Raw genomic sequence first — 13262 nt, 5'->3', positions numbered from 1 at the left:
ACCATTATCATCCATCACCATCCAAACCATCATCACCATCATCATCACCACCACCATCATCATAACCATCATCATCACCCACCATAACCATCACCATCATCACCTCCACATCATAACCACCACAATCATCATCACCACTACCATCATAACCATCATCAATCACCACCATCATAACCATCACCACCCATACATTATACCACCCACCATATAATAACCATCCATATCCATCATAACACATCATAACCATACCATCACCCATCATCATCGCCACATTCAATAACCATCATCGATCATCATCACCCCAAACCATCATCATCATAACCATTCATCAACATCCACTATCTAACCATCATCATAACCATCATCATCCTATCAAGCATCATATCACCACTATAATTCAACCACCGTCAGTCACCACCATCATAATCACCATCATCTATCATCACTACCATCACATCACACCAACCACCCTCATAACAATCATCATCATAACCATCATAACCATCATCATACATGACCATCATCACCACCACATTATCATAACATCATTCATCATGACGATCATAACCATACACATCTCACAATGACCATTCATCATCACCACCATCATAACCATCACCATCAACAACCCCACCGTCATCACCACCACCACATCACCTCATCATTCATATCCATCACCATCATCACCACCATCTCATAAATTAACCATCATCACCCTACCACCTATAATAAACCATCATTCCATCACCACACATATAACCATCATCCCCCGACCACCATCATCATCACCACCCATAAAACATTCACCATCATAACCATCATAACGAATCACCATCATCATCTAAATCATCATCACTAACATCATAATCACCCATATAAATACTAACCATGCATTCCACCATTATTTCAATAACATCACCATAATACGCCTACATCATACAATCACGCGCACACCATGCACACCACCACATAACTTCACCAAAACCATCATAACATTTTCAACCATTCACACTATAATCATCATCGATACACCACGTCAATATATCACCACCATATCACTACCACACCATCATCAACCAACCATATTTTCCTATTAACTCCACCATCATTACCATCCATCAACACTACCCATCATCACATCATCCACCACCCTCATACACATATCATCTGATCCAACCAACCATCATCATCCACCATCAATCATCACCACACTCATCACCTCAATTCACTCGACCACCATATCATTACAGCACCATATCATATAACCACCATCCACTACACCATATCAGTACCAATCACATCATCACCATCATGGCCATCTTCACCACCATCATAACAATCAGCATCACCATTTCAGTATGACCATCCCATTTACCACAACCATCATTCATCATGACCCATCATTAACATCATCTCACAAAAATGACCATCATCACCACCATGACCATCATAACCATCATCATCATGACCATCAACACCACCACCATCATAACCAGCCATCCATCATAACCATCATCATAACCGCCGATCACCACCACCATCATATCCATCATCATCATGACCATCTTCACCACCATCATAACCTCACCATCAACACCATCGTCATCACCACTATCATCACCACCATCATAACACCATCATCACATCGTGACCATCATCATCATCATCACCATTATCGTCACCACCAATCATAACCATCATCATCACAATTAATACCTTCACCATCAACACCACTGCCATCACCACCACCACCATGTAACCATCACCATCACCAATCATCACCACTTACCATTCATATCCATTCATCATCACCACCATCATAACCATCATCACACCGCTTCATAACCATCATCATCACCACCATAACATCTGCCATCTTCATCACCACCATCATAACCCCCACCATCATCACCATCATCATCATAACCACCATCGTCATCACCACCATTATAATACCATCATCAGTCATCATCCACCACCATCATAACCATCACCATTATCACCACATCATCATCACAGCACTACCATCATCACCACCATCATCACCACCACCATCATAACCACCATCAGTCACTACCTCAATCATTCATCAGCACTACCATCATAACCACCATTATCACCACCATCATCATCAGCACTACCATCATAACCACCTCATCACCACCATAATAAACCACCATTGTAACCATCATCATCACCACCATCGTGAATATCATCATCACCACACCATAACCATCATCATCACCAGCCATCATCATCATCACCACCATCTTCCACCACTATCGTCACCACCATCATAACCATTAGCATCACAATCATTACCTTCACCACTGCCATCACTACCACCACACCATCATAACCATCACCATCGTAACCATCACCATCATAACATCATCACCATTTGACCATCATCATCACCACCATCATCACCATCATCACCACTATCGTCACCACCATCATTAATCACAATCATTTACCTTCACCATTCAACACCCACTAGCCATCACCACCAGCCACCATTCATACCACACCATCGTTAACCATCATAACATCACCATCGTACCCATCATAACCTCACCAATCATCACCACCATCTCACCCCTTCACTTCACTACCATCAATTCACACATTCGATCATTCACCACCATTCATAAAACTCATCATCACCACCACCATCATCACACCGATCACCATCGTAACCATCATTAACCCCCACCATCATCATCACCATCATCATTTCATAACCATCATAACCGACCATCATCATCACCACCATATAACATCATCACCACCATCATCATTATCACCACCATCACCACCCCATCATAACATCACCATCATCCCACCATCCATCATCACCACTACCATCATAACCATCATCTCACCACCATATTAACCATCATCATACCATCATCACCACCACCATCATCACCACCATCATAACCATCATCACCACCACCATCATACCATCATCACCCACCAGCATCAGAACCACATGGTGGTGATGATGATGGTTATGATGATGGTGGTGGTGATGATGATGGTGATGATGGTTACGATGGTGATGATGATAATGGTTATGATGATAATGGTTATGATGGTGGGGATGATGGTAGTGATGATAGTGATGATGTAATACACATTCAAATCAACATGTTAGGCAAGTACAGTAGATGTCTACATGGCTTATGTTATTATCTGCATACAACACATATTCACAACCATTTATGATCAGCCAATGACTGACCCTGTGGATGATGCCAGCGGAGTGCARGTGTCTGATGCCACAGAGGATCTGGTAGAGCAGGTAGGACATCCTCTCATGGTCCAGATCCATGTGGATGACCTGGCACAGACTGGCATCCATCAGCTCCATCACCAGGTAGCTGCCAAACAGACAGAGGGGACCACCCATAGAGTTAGATAGACCACCCCATTAGGGCTGTGCCTAATRGTCAACCGAGAATCGTCTTTTCTTTCGACCAATCATTTAAACGAAATTGTAAAACGTGCACTTTTCCATATATAGAAACMCCATATGTGTTTTAATAAAATAAACTTCTGTATATGCAGGGTTGCAAAGGGTTGGTAACTTTCCAGAAATTTTGGGGAATTTTGCTTAAATGTATTTAAAATGTTAGCTTATAACAGYGAACCTTTTTTGTGGGATACACATAAGGCAATTCTAGGTCTTGTGGCATATTTTGGTTAAACTATCCCCAATTCAATGGAATTGCAACCCTCTGCATGCACAGTGCATTCTTCCATCACATGTACAGCTGATTCTCAAGATCTTGCACAGTAATGAGATGCTATTGAGCCCACACTACTACACTTTCTGAGCCAAGGACTACATGCTTTCTGGTTTTGATTACAATACTGGGTGGGGTGAATATATTTTATATGACATACATGATTTTGTGTTAACTAGTAAATAGTAGCCTACAGCAAAGTGTGTTTAAATCAATTCTAACTTGTTAACAATTTCTGCTAGTTAGTTTTTATGTGGGTTTTAGCTTGCTTGAGCCTGTTAACTRAGGAGTGTTAATTCACCTATTTCCATACATGTTTCATTTTAAAACATCTTACAAAGGAGTTGTTTAATCTAACTGCTTAAATATTTATATGTACATGGAATTGTACTTAAAAATGTTTACTMATTTTTTTTCAAATCTATACAGGAAAAAGCCATGGGCATTATCTGATGTGGAGACATTTCACTGCAGCTAATGTAGAAGGAAAATCTGTGTACATTTACAAATACTGTGCCAAATCATATGTGAAGAATGCAACAAAAATGCAGAATCATCTGGCCAAGTGCATAAAGTTCCGTAAGCGCTCACAACAAGCAACCTCTGACAAAAGTCCCTCTACTTCTATTCGAGGTGAAAATGATGAATCAGACACCTTATTGATAGCAACAGCTCATGGTCCTCCTGGAATCAGAAGTTTTTTGGATTCAATGGAGGAACGTAGTCAGGGAAATGCTGATGAATGTCTTGCTCGAGCTGTGTATGCAACTGGTTCACCTCTGATGCTCACAGGCAATGTGTATTGGAAGAGATTTATGAATGTTCTTCGCCCAACATACACCCCTCCAACCAGACATGCTTTATCTACTAATTTGCTGGATTCAACAGAGTTCAAGTGAAGGTCAAGCAAATCATAGAGAAAGCAGACTGTATTGCAATCATCTCTGATGGGTGGTCGAATGTTCGTGGGCAAGGAATAATTAACTACATCAATATCCACCCCTCAACCAGTATTCTACAAGAGCAGACACAAGGGACAACAGACACACTGGTCTCTACATTGCAGATGAGCTGAAGGCAGTCATCAATGACCTTGGCCTGAAGGCTGCTTGGTCTAAAGTGGAGGAGACCTACCCTCACATCACACCCATTGGCTGTGCTGCTCATGCATTGAATCTGCTCCTCAAGGACACCATGACACTGAAATCAATGGATAAACGCTACAAAAGAGCCACGGAAATGGTTAGGTATGTGAAGGGTCATCAAGTTATTGCCGAAATCTACCTCACCAAGCAAAGTGAACAGAATAAGAATGCCACATTGAAGCTGCCCAGCAACACCCAATGGGGTGGAGTCTCTCCAATAAATTGCAATATCACAGTCTGCCGATATGGACAGCCCCATCAAGAGGATCCTCCTGGATGATGTATTTTGGGAGAKRGTGGTAAGCAGCCTGAAACTCCTGAAACSTAWAGCAGTAGCCATTGCACRGRTTGAGGGAGACAATGCCATCCTGTCTGATGTTCCGACTCTGCTTGCAGATGTAAGAGAAGAAATCCGTACTGCCCTGCCCACTTCACTGTTGCTCCAAGCAAAGGAAACTGCAATTCTGAAATACCTTAAAAAGCATGAAGATGTCTGCCTGAAGCCCATACACGCCGCAGCGTACATGTTGGACCCCAAGTATGCTGGCAAGAGCATCCTGTCTGGTGCAGAGATCAACAAGGCCTATGGTGTCATCACTACCGTGTCTCACCACCTTGGCCTGGATGAGGGCAAGATTCTTGGCAGTCTGGTGGAGTACACTTCCAAGCAAGGGCTTTGGGATGGAGATGCAATATGGCAGTTGTGCGAACATATCTCATCAGCCACCTGGTGGAAGGGACTTTGTGGATCTGAGGCTCTTTCCCCTGTTTCCTCCAAATCCCACCAACATCAGCCGCCTCAGAGCGCAACTGGTCCTTGTTTGGGAACACACACACACCAAAGCATGCAACAGGGTTGAAAAATTGGTGGCCATTGAGGCTTTTTGAGCCTGACAACAAGCCATCCTCAACAAGGTTGGAAAGTGACAGTGAAGATGAGGCCTCAGAGTCTGATGTTCAAGAGGTGGACATTGAGGAGTTCCAGGAAGAAGACAGAAGCCTGAGAAGAAGACCMTCAAAGCTTTAGTTTCTAGACTATCATTTTACAGATGTATGTTTCTTTCTCCCTTTCGTTTGTTGTTCAGTGAAATCATTCCATGTGAAGAGTCAACTCATTTAATTAAAGTTCAATTCGTAACTAAATCGTTTTTTAAAATTTCTATTGGAAGGATTTTATCAATTGCAATTATGTCTACTTATGATAAAGGGTAAAGGTAAAAGGTTTATGTTTCTGTCTCCATACGATATGATAAATATATCCAATGCAACAAACATCTACATTTAAATGGCATCAATATTAATTTGCATATATTTCTGTTAATTCCCATATATTCCCGTTAATTCCCATGTATTCCCGTTAATTCCCACGGAAAGTTTCCACCTCTGAATATTCCCCAAAATGTGCAACTCTATGTATATCTACTGAACTTGCTTCAAGAACGCTGTTTGATTACATAATTAAGATACACAAATGACTCAAGAGGGAGTCAGAGRTCAATATAGCCTAAAACAAAAAAATAAACCTGTTCCCGCCCCTCCTCCTGCAGCTACTGGCCTTCGCAGATTCTGCCGTTATGCTCCTGAAGTTGCCAGTAATAGGCTACACTAGAGGTTGGCAACCTTTTCCATTTGGAGTGCCAATTTATCTTACCATTTCTACCGATCTGGGTGCCAGTTATGATTTTCATATGCACATTTTTGTGGAACAGTCTTATAGTCTTTGTATCTCAAAGTCATTGTAGTCTTTGTATCTCAAAGTCATTGTCTGTGGTTAATCTACATTCTATTTCAGTCTAAATGAAAATTATACAAATCTAAAAGTAATTTTTATTGCCATAGCCAACAATGTAAAAAAAATAGCCTACATAAAGCCAACAAATAAAACATTGCAGCCTGCAGGTAGAAAATATCCTGATAAAAATAAAAATCACATTGGCTACGCATGGCCTGTTTGCAACAAACTTACAACAATGTATCAACTATCAACTTGGTCAGCCCGAAACTCACGCTAGCAAACTTGCAGCATTGTATAAAATATTCTGGGCCCTCAGAGTTTCCCCCGCCAGTGAGCTCGGGCCAGACACAGCTGTAGGCTATTTGTGCAAGGAATAAGAAGTACACAAGTTTTTTATAACGTTTCCACTGGATAAGAGCATTACATTTTTCCCTTTCATGCAGAGTGGTTATCGAATTGGAGAGAGCTGGAATTATACTAATCAGACCAATCAGGCCAGGTAGCCTAGGCCTACTTCCATAATCAGGTGCGTGTCTTACTCAACATTGACAGGAGCGTTTCAAACAAAAGACAATGAATACATTTACAGAACTCCTAAATGGGATGTAATTAAAAAAAAAAAATTCTCACAAGCGTATCATAGGTTGTGAGCTTTGCAACGAGAATGGTAAACAACTGTAATAATAAACTCAGCAAAAAAAGAAATGTCCTCTCACTGTCAACTGCGTTTATTTTCAACAAACTTAACATGTGTAAATATTTGTATGAACATAACAAGATTCAGCAACTGAGACATAAACTGAACAAGTTCCACAGACATGTGACTAACAGAAATGGAATAATGTGTCCCTGAACAAAGGGGGGGGTCAAAATCAAAAGTAACAGTCAGTATCTGGTGTGGCCACCAGCTGCATTAAGTACTGCAGTGCATCTCCTCCTCATAAACTGCACCAGATTCGCCAGTTCTTGCTGTGAGTTGTTACCCCACTCTTCCACCAAGGCACCTGCAAGTGCCTGGACATTTCTGGGGGGAATGGCCCTAGCCCTCACCCTCCGATCCAACAGGTCCCAGATGTGCTCAATGGGATTGAGATCCGGGCTCTTTGCTGGCCATGGCAGAACAAGCATACTGCACAGAACGAGCAGTATGGCTGGTGGCATTGTCATGCTGGAGGGTCATGTCAGGATGAGCCTGCAGGAAGGGTACCACATAAGGGAGGAGGATGTCTTCCCTGTAACGCACAGCGTTGAGATTGCCTGCAATGACAACACGCTCAGTCTGATGATGCTGTGACACGTCGCCCCAGACCATGACGGACCATCCACCTCCAAATCTATCCTGCTCCAGAGTACAGGCCTCGGTGTAACGCTCATTCCTTCGACGATAAACGCAAATCCGACCATCACCCCTGGTGAGACAAAACCGCAACTCGTCAGTGAAAAGCACTTTTTGCCAGTCCTGTCTGGTCCAGCGATGGTGGGTTTGTGCCCATAGGCGTCGTTGTTGCYGGTGATGTCTGGTGAGGACCTGCCTTACAACAGGCCTACAAGCCCTCRGTCCAGCCTCTCTCAGCCTATTGCGGACAGTCTGACACTGATGGAGGGATTGAGCGTTCCTGGTGTAACTCGTGCAGTTGTTGTTGCCATCCTGTACCTGTCCCGCAGGTGTGATGTTCGGATGTACCGATTCTGCGCAGGTGTCATTACATGTGGTCTGCCACTGCGAGGACGATCAGCTGTCCATCCTGTCTCCCTGTAGCACTGTGTTAGGCGTCTCACAGTACGGACATTGCAATTTATTGTCCTGSCCACATCTGCAGTCCTCATGCCTCCTTGCAGCATGCCTAAGGCACATTCACGCAGATGAGCAGGGACCCTGAGCATCTTTCTTTTGGTGTTTTTCAGAGTCAGTAGAAAGGCCTCTTTAGTGTCCTAAGTTTTCATAACTGTGACCTTAATTGCCTACCGTCTATAAGCTGTTAGTGTCTTAATGACCATTCCACAGGTGCATGTTCATGAATTATTTATGATTCATTGAACAAGCATGGGAAACAGTGTTTAAACCCTTTACAATGAAGATCTGTGAAGTTATTTGGATTTTTACGAATTATCTTTGAAAGTCAGGGTCCTGAAAAAGGAACGTTTCTTTTTTTGCTGAGTTTAACATGTTGAATGCATTAGCCTAACAGATATTACCATAACCAAATAAACATTGCAGATGAGAAATTATGGGAATTAACAGTAAATGTAGGCCACTACTGGTGATATATGTAATGGGGAATTGATAGACAGCAAATAATGCTCATAATGAAGTTATGAAACAATAAATACACACAAAATGGCTGGAGAGAGATGTGCCTTGTGCATCTGAGCCACACTCCCCTTATTCTTKGACCGTTGCATCCCTGCCGCCTCCTCAATGGATTAGTCCACTGAGACAGGAGCAAATCAGACAGGTGTCTCGTGTGCTCAACAAAAAAAGATATTGGTCGACAAACAGCCTATCGACCAAACAATCAACCAGTCGACTAAATGGGGTCAGCCCTACTCCCCATCAATGTCCATGCTAAAACTGCTTATATCCATCTAGAGTCCTCTATCTAACTTCATGGGAACCACTCCTAAGATCCCAGTACTTACATCTGGTCCAGCCAACCAGGACCCCTCTATTATGTAGCCCCGCCCACTGACATCTAGCGTTTTATAACATATAACGGAAGTCGTAATATAAGCTCTTTTATTCCTGAAAACTATTTCAAATTTCATTTTAAGGTATCCCTCTATATATTACTCTGAGGTTATTTCTCAGTTATTTCATCTGTCTCCTGCAATTTTAAATTTTAAATTTCACCTTTATTTAACCAGGTAGGCAAGTTGAGAACAAGTTCTCATTTACAATTGCGACCTGGCCAAGATAAAGCAAAGCAGTTCAACACATACAACAACACAGAGTTACACATGGAGTAAAACAAACATACAGTCAATAATACAGTAGAAAAAATAAGTATATACAATGTGAGCAAATGAGGTGAGATGAAGGAGGTAAAGGCAAAAAAAAGGCCATGGTGGCGAAGTAAAATACAATATAGCAAGTAAAACACTGGAATGGTAGATTTGCAGTGGAAGAATGTGCAAAGTAAAGATAGAAATAATGGGGTGCAAAGGAGCAAAATAAATAAATACAGTAGGGGGAGAGGTAGTTGTTTGGGCTAAATTATAGATGGGCTATGTACAGGTGCAGTAATCTGTGAGCTGCTCTGACAGCTGGTGCTTAAAGCTAGTGAGGGAGATAAGTGTTTCAGAGAATACGGTCATTGAGGTTATTTCTCAGTTATTTCCTGTCTCCTGCAATACGGTCATTGAGGTTATTTCTCAGCTATTGCCTGTCTCCTGCAATACGGTCATTGAGGTTATTTCTCAGCTATTGCCTGTCTCCTGCAATACGGTCATTGAGGTTATTTCTCAGCTATTGTCTGTCTCCTGCAATATGGTCATTGGGGTTATTTCTCAGTTATTTCCTCTGTCTCCTGCAATACGGTCATGTATATCTTTTTTATGTATAATAATGTGTTAAAATGTGTATGCACTTTGAAGGTCACTACTAAGCTTGTGATTATATAGCATCCTCTCTCTCAAACAACCAGACCCTCATAGGAAGGAGGCAGTGCAGCCCCGCAGCAGTGATAAGGAGAATAATGCTTACCATAGAAGGATAAGCAAAAAGTATGAGCCTGCAGCCGACTTACAGATCCTGGAACTCCTCCAGTGAATTCTGTGGTGTGAAGACATTCAGGAGCCTAATAATCTGGAGGAGAAGAGACAATATATCAGGAGAATGAAATATGACACTCATTTGGTGATATAAGACTAAATCAATAATTTCATACACACACATACAGTATAGTTAGCCAATGATGTCACACATAAAGGAATTCGCCATAATGATGAGGTCTAAAAGACCCACATACGTGGACAGCTGAGCATGTCCACAGTGACGTACATTTTTGTGATTGACGCACTTGAGCAGCACCAACTCCCTATAGGCCCGCTTGGCGTGGGTCTGGTTCTGGAAGGGCCGGCTCAGTTTCTTCACCGCCACAGGGACCCCAAGGACACTGTCCAGGGCCGAGCTACATACACAGACACACAGAGGAGTGGGAGGAGAGGAGACATCATCTGATTTATCACTGTTTTCCATGAAAATAGGACACCACACCTTGATTACTGTGGAACAAAGTATTCCATCGTCTATTGATGGAATGACTCATCATGTTCACAGTCAATGCAACAGCAGGATGATTGTGAGGAGTTTAAATAACAGTGTGGCAGTGCCATGCCCACTCACCAGACAATGCCCTGGGCACCAGACCCGATGGCGCGAAGCTGTTGATAGCGGGTCAGCACAGTGAAGGTGGAGTCACCCACCTGCACGCTGTGGAAGAGCCCCTCCCCCTCACTCATGGCTCCTCCCCCCGTGCTGCCACTAACGAATAGGATACAACCTGAGGAGAGAGAGAACAGAAGAATTCGAATATTATGATAATATCATCCAATATCATATCAGATGATGTTCTTAGGGCATGTTATAGCACTACTACTGGGGAGGGAAATAACTATAAATTAGGAAAGATTCACAAATAACAGACCAATTCATGTGGAACCATTATTTCATTATAGTTGCATGATAGCATGAAATAAACAAAATGAATAATGTAGTTATGGAACATAGTGGACGTTGTTAGCTTGCAAACACACACACACACACACACACACACACACACACACACACACACACACACACACACACACACACCACACACAACCAGCAAACACAACGCTGTATCCAACGCCCACACAATCTCTCTCGGCCATAACAGTAATCTGCGTGATGCTGGATGACATAGAGGAACCTTGGGCGATATGACTCTGTCCTGTTTATCTCCCATTTTTCCATGGTTCCCAGAGCCAGTCAGCCATAACATGGGCAGAGTGGAGGGCATGCTGAATGTGACTCAGGGTGAGCAGTACCCTCTTAGTGGGCTGCAGCAGAACTCTACCCGGAGCAGCAGACGTAGTGCTCGGGTGGCATACACCACATCTACATACAAATCCGGAATTCAAAGTTATAAAGCTGTGCTGTTCTGGGTGAATAAAACAAAGAAGAAAAACAGCATGATTCATCTCCCCTTTGGAACGTTCACAATTAAATGCCTGGAGGACAAGGCTGTGTTTCACCTGATCCTGGTCAGGTAGAGCTCAGATCGGCAGCACCTAACAGCATGCAGACCTGTTATTAAGAGACGCGTACAATCAGGAAAAAAATATTGTTAGATGTTAGACACGCAAACGCATGCACTCTCTCTCACACACCCGTTGGTAAGGGCAGACAGATACACTGGTATGTCGAGAGTCTTGTGGCTAGTTAGTAGATAGATGGTGACCTAGAAAAGCCTCATGGTCCCTCAGCAATGGCGCAATGGGCAGCTGCCAACTGTAAACCACTGGTTCATCCCACGGGTTAGATATGACCCCACAGTTGCCAACATGTCATTTAAATAATATGATCTAGTGGTCAGAACTGATTATAGGGCATCTGTGTTGTACAAGATGACATGGGTGAGTTAAACAACTGTAGGCCTAGCTCGGACATAGTCAGGCCTTTCAGTAGGCCAAATAACCAAATATTACTTGAGGCTGACTGTCATAATGTTCTCATTTCTCGCATTTACATGATACACATATATATTTTTTTAAATATTTAGCTGATTAGCTACAAAACATTCGAGCACATATGACTTTACACCAGACCACTGTAATAATAATAACCTATGTAATAACTCCGTAGCTACGATTTAGCCAACTGTGGCCTATAACTATGGTTTTACCTGAAATTGKAGGCTGCATGCTTTTTTAAAACAAAGTATTCTACTCCCTACTAATAATTACCATGGAACAAAATGTTGTGTAAGTGATGCCAAACATTCTGTACCTCAGGCACACAGTCACTGTACATTGAGGAATGTGCGTTCCGTCCTCAATAGGCTACCTGGATGCATCGCACAGACTGATTCTAGTCTAATGAATGACTCAGTATGCGTGCTATACCGACATCATGACACGTTCAACCCAGGTTGCCAGCTACAAAGGCCAAACCTATTCAGATGTACAGTATTAAAGAGTTAGACTAACATGTTTTGTATCTTATTCACATATTCAATGCTATCAGTATTATAATTTTGTATTTCATTCCTGTAATTTATTTTATCGATAGCAAAGCTATAGTGACAGTAAATGTACCAGTCACAGCAGACAGTGCGCCGAAGAACAATCTGGATGAAAACGATAGCCTGATTTACCTTCTGCCTTTTCTTTTGCCGGATCACTCCCATGCGTACACCCGCTAACCAAATGAAATGTCGCGCCACCAGATGTGTCTAGAAGAAGAACCGTTCCACTTGGTATGTTCAGTGAAATTGGAGACTTTGTGTTTATGTTTCCTTGTAGTTTGGCTAAAAATGTTGCGGTCCTGTCCGTAGCATGACTGGTGGGGCGGAGGCAGGCGAAGGGGTCCTGCTGGGACAATTCCACACAGTACCACGAGTGGCCACGAGCGAGCGTGCATGACGTAAT

The 13262-nt window shown here is 42.6% G+C and overlaps 1 protein-coding gene across 1 annotated transcript in view; it reads right to left on the bottom strand.

The window, feature by feature from the left end:
• Positions 1 to 13221, bottom strand: part of LOC111964417 (mitogen-activated protein kinase 9) — a 33896-nt gene extending 20675 nt beyond the window's left edge. Inside the window, exons 1-5 of the mRNA XM_023988317.2 lie at positions 12989 to 13221; positions 10978 to 11134; positions 10633 to 10762; positions 10379 to 10437; positions 3248 to 3386 (exon numbers count right to left, since the gene is read on the bottom strand). Coding sequence (XP_023844085.1) covers positions 3248 to 3386; positions 10379 to 10437; positions 10633 to 10762; positions 10978 to 11093 — 444 coding nt within the window. The 5' untranslated portion in view covers positions 11094 to 11134; positions 12989 to 13221. The remainder of the gene's footprint in view (positions 1 to 3247; positions 3387 to 10378; positions 10438 to 10632; positions 10763 to 10977; positions 11135 to 12988) is intronic.
• Positions 13222 to 13262: the final 41 nt, after the last annotated feature.

This window comes from Salvelinus sp. IW2-2015, linkage group LG5 (genome assembly GCF_002910315.2).
Source record: "Salvelinus sp. IW2-2015 linkage group LG5, ASM291031v2, whole genome shotgun sequence".
Taxonomy (NCBI): domain Eukaryota; kingdom Metazoa; phylum Chordata; class Actinopteri; order Salmoniformes; family Salmonidae; genus Salvelinus; species Salvelinus sp. IW2-2015.
Note: the sequence above shows the minus strand (reverse complement) of the source record. Positions and strands in the feature narration are given on the sequence as shown.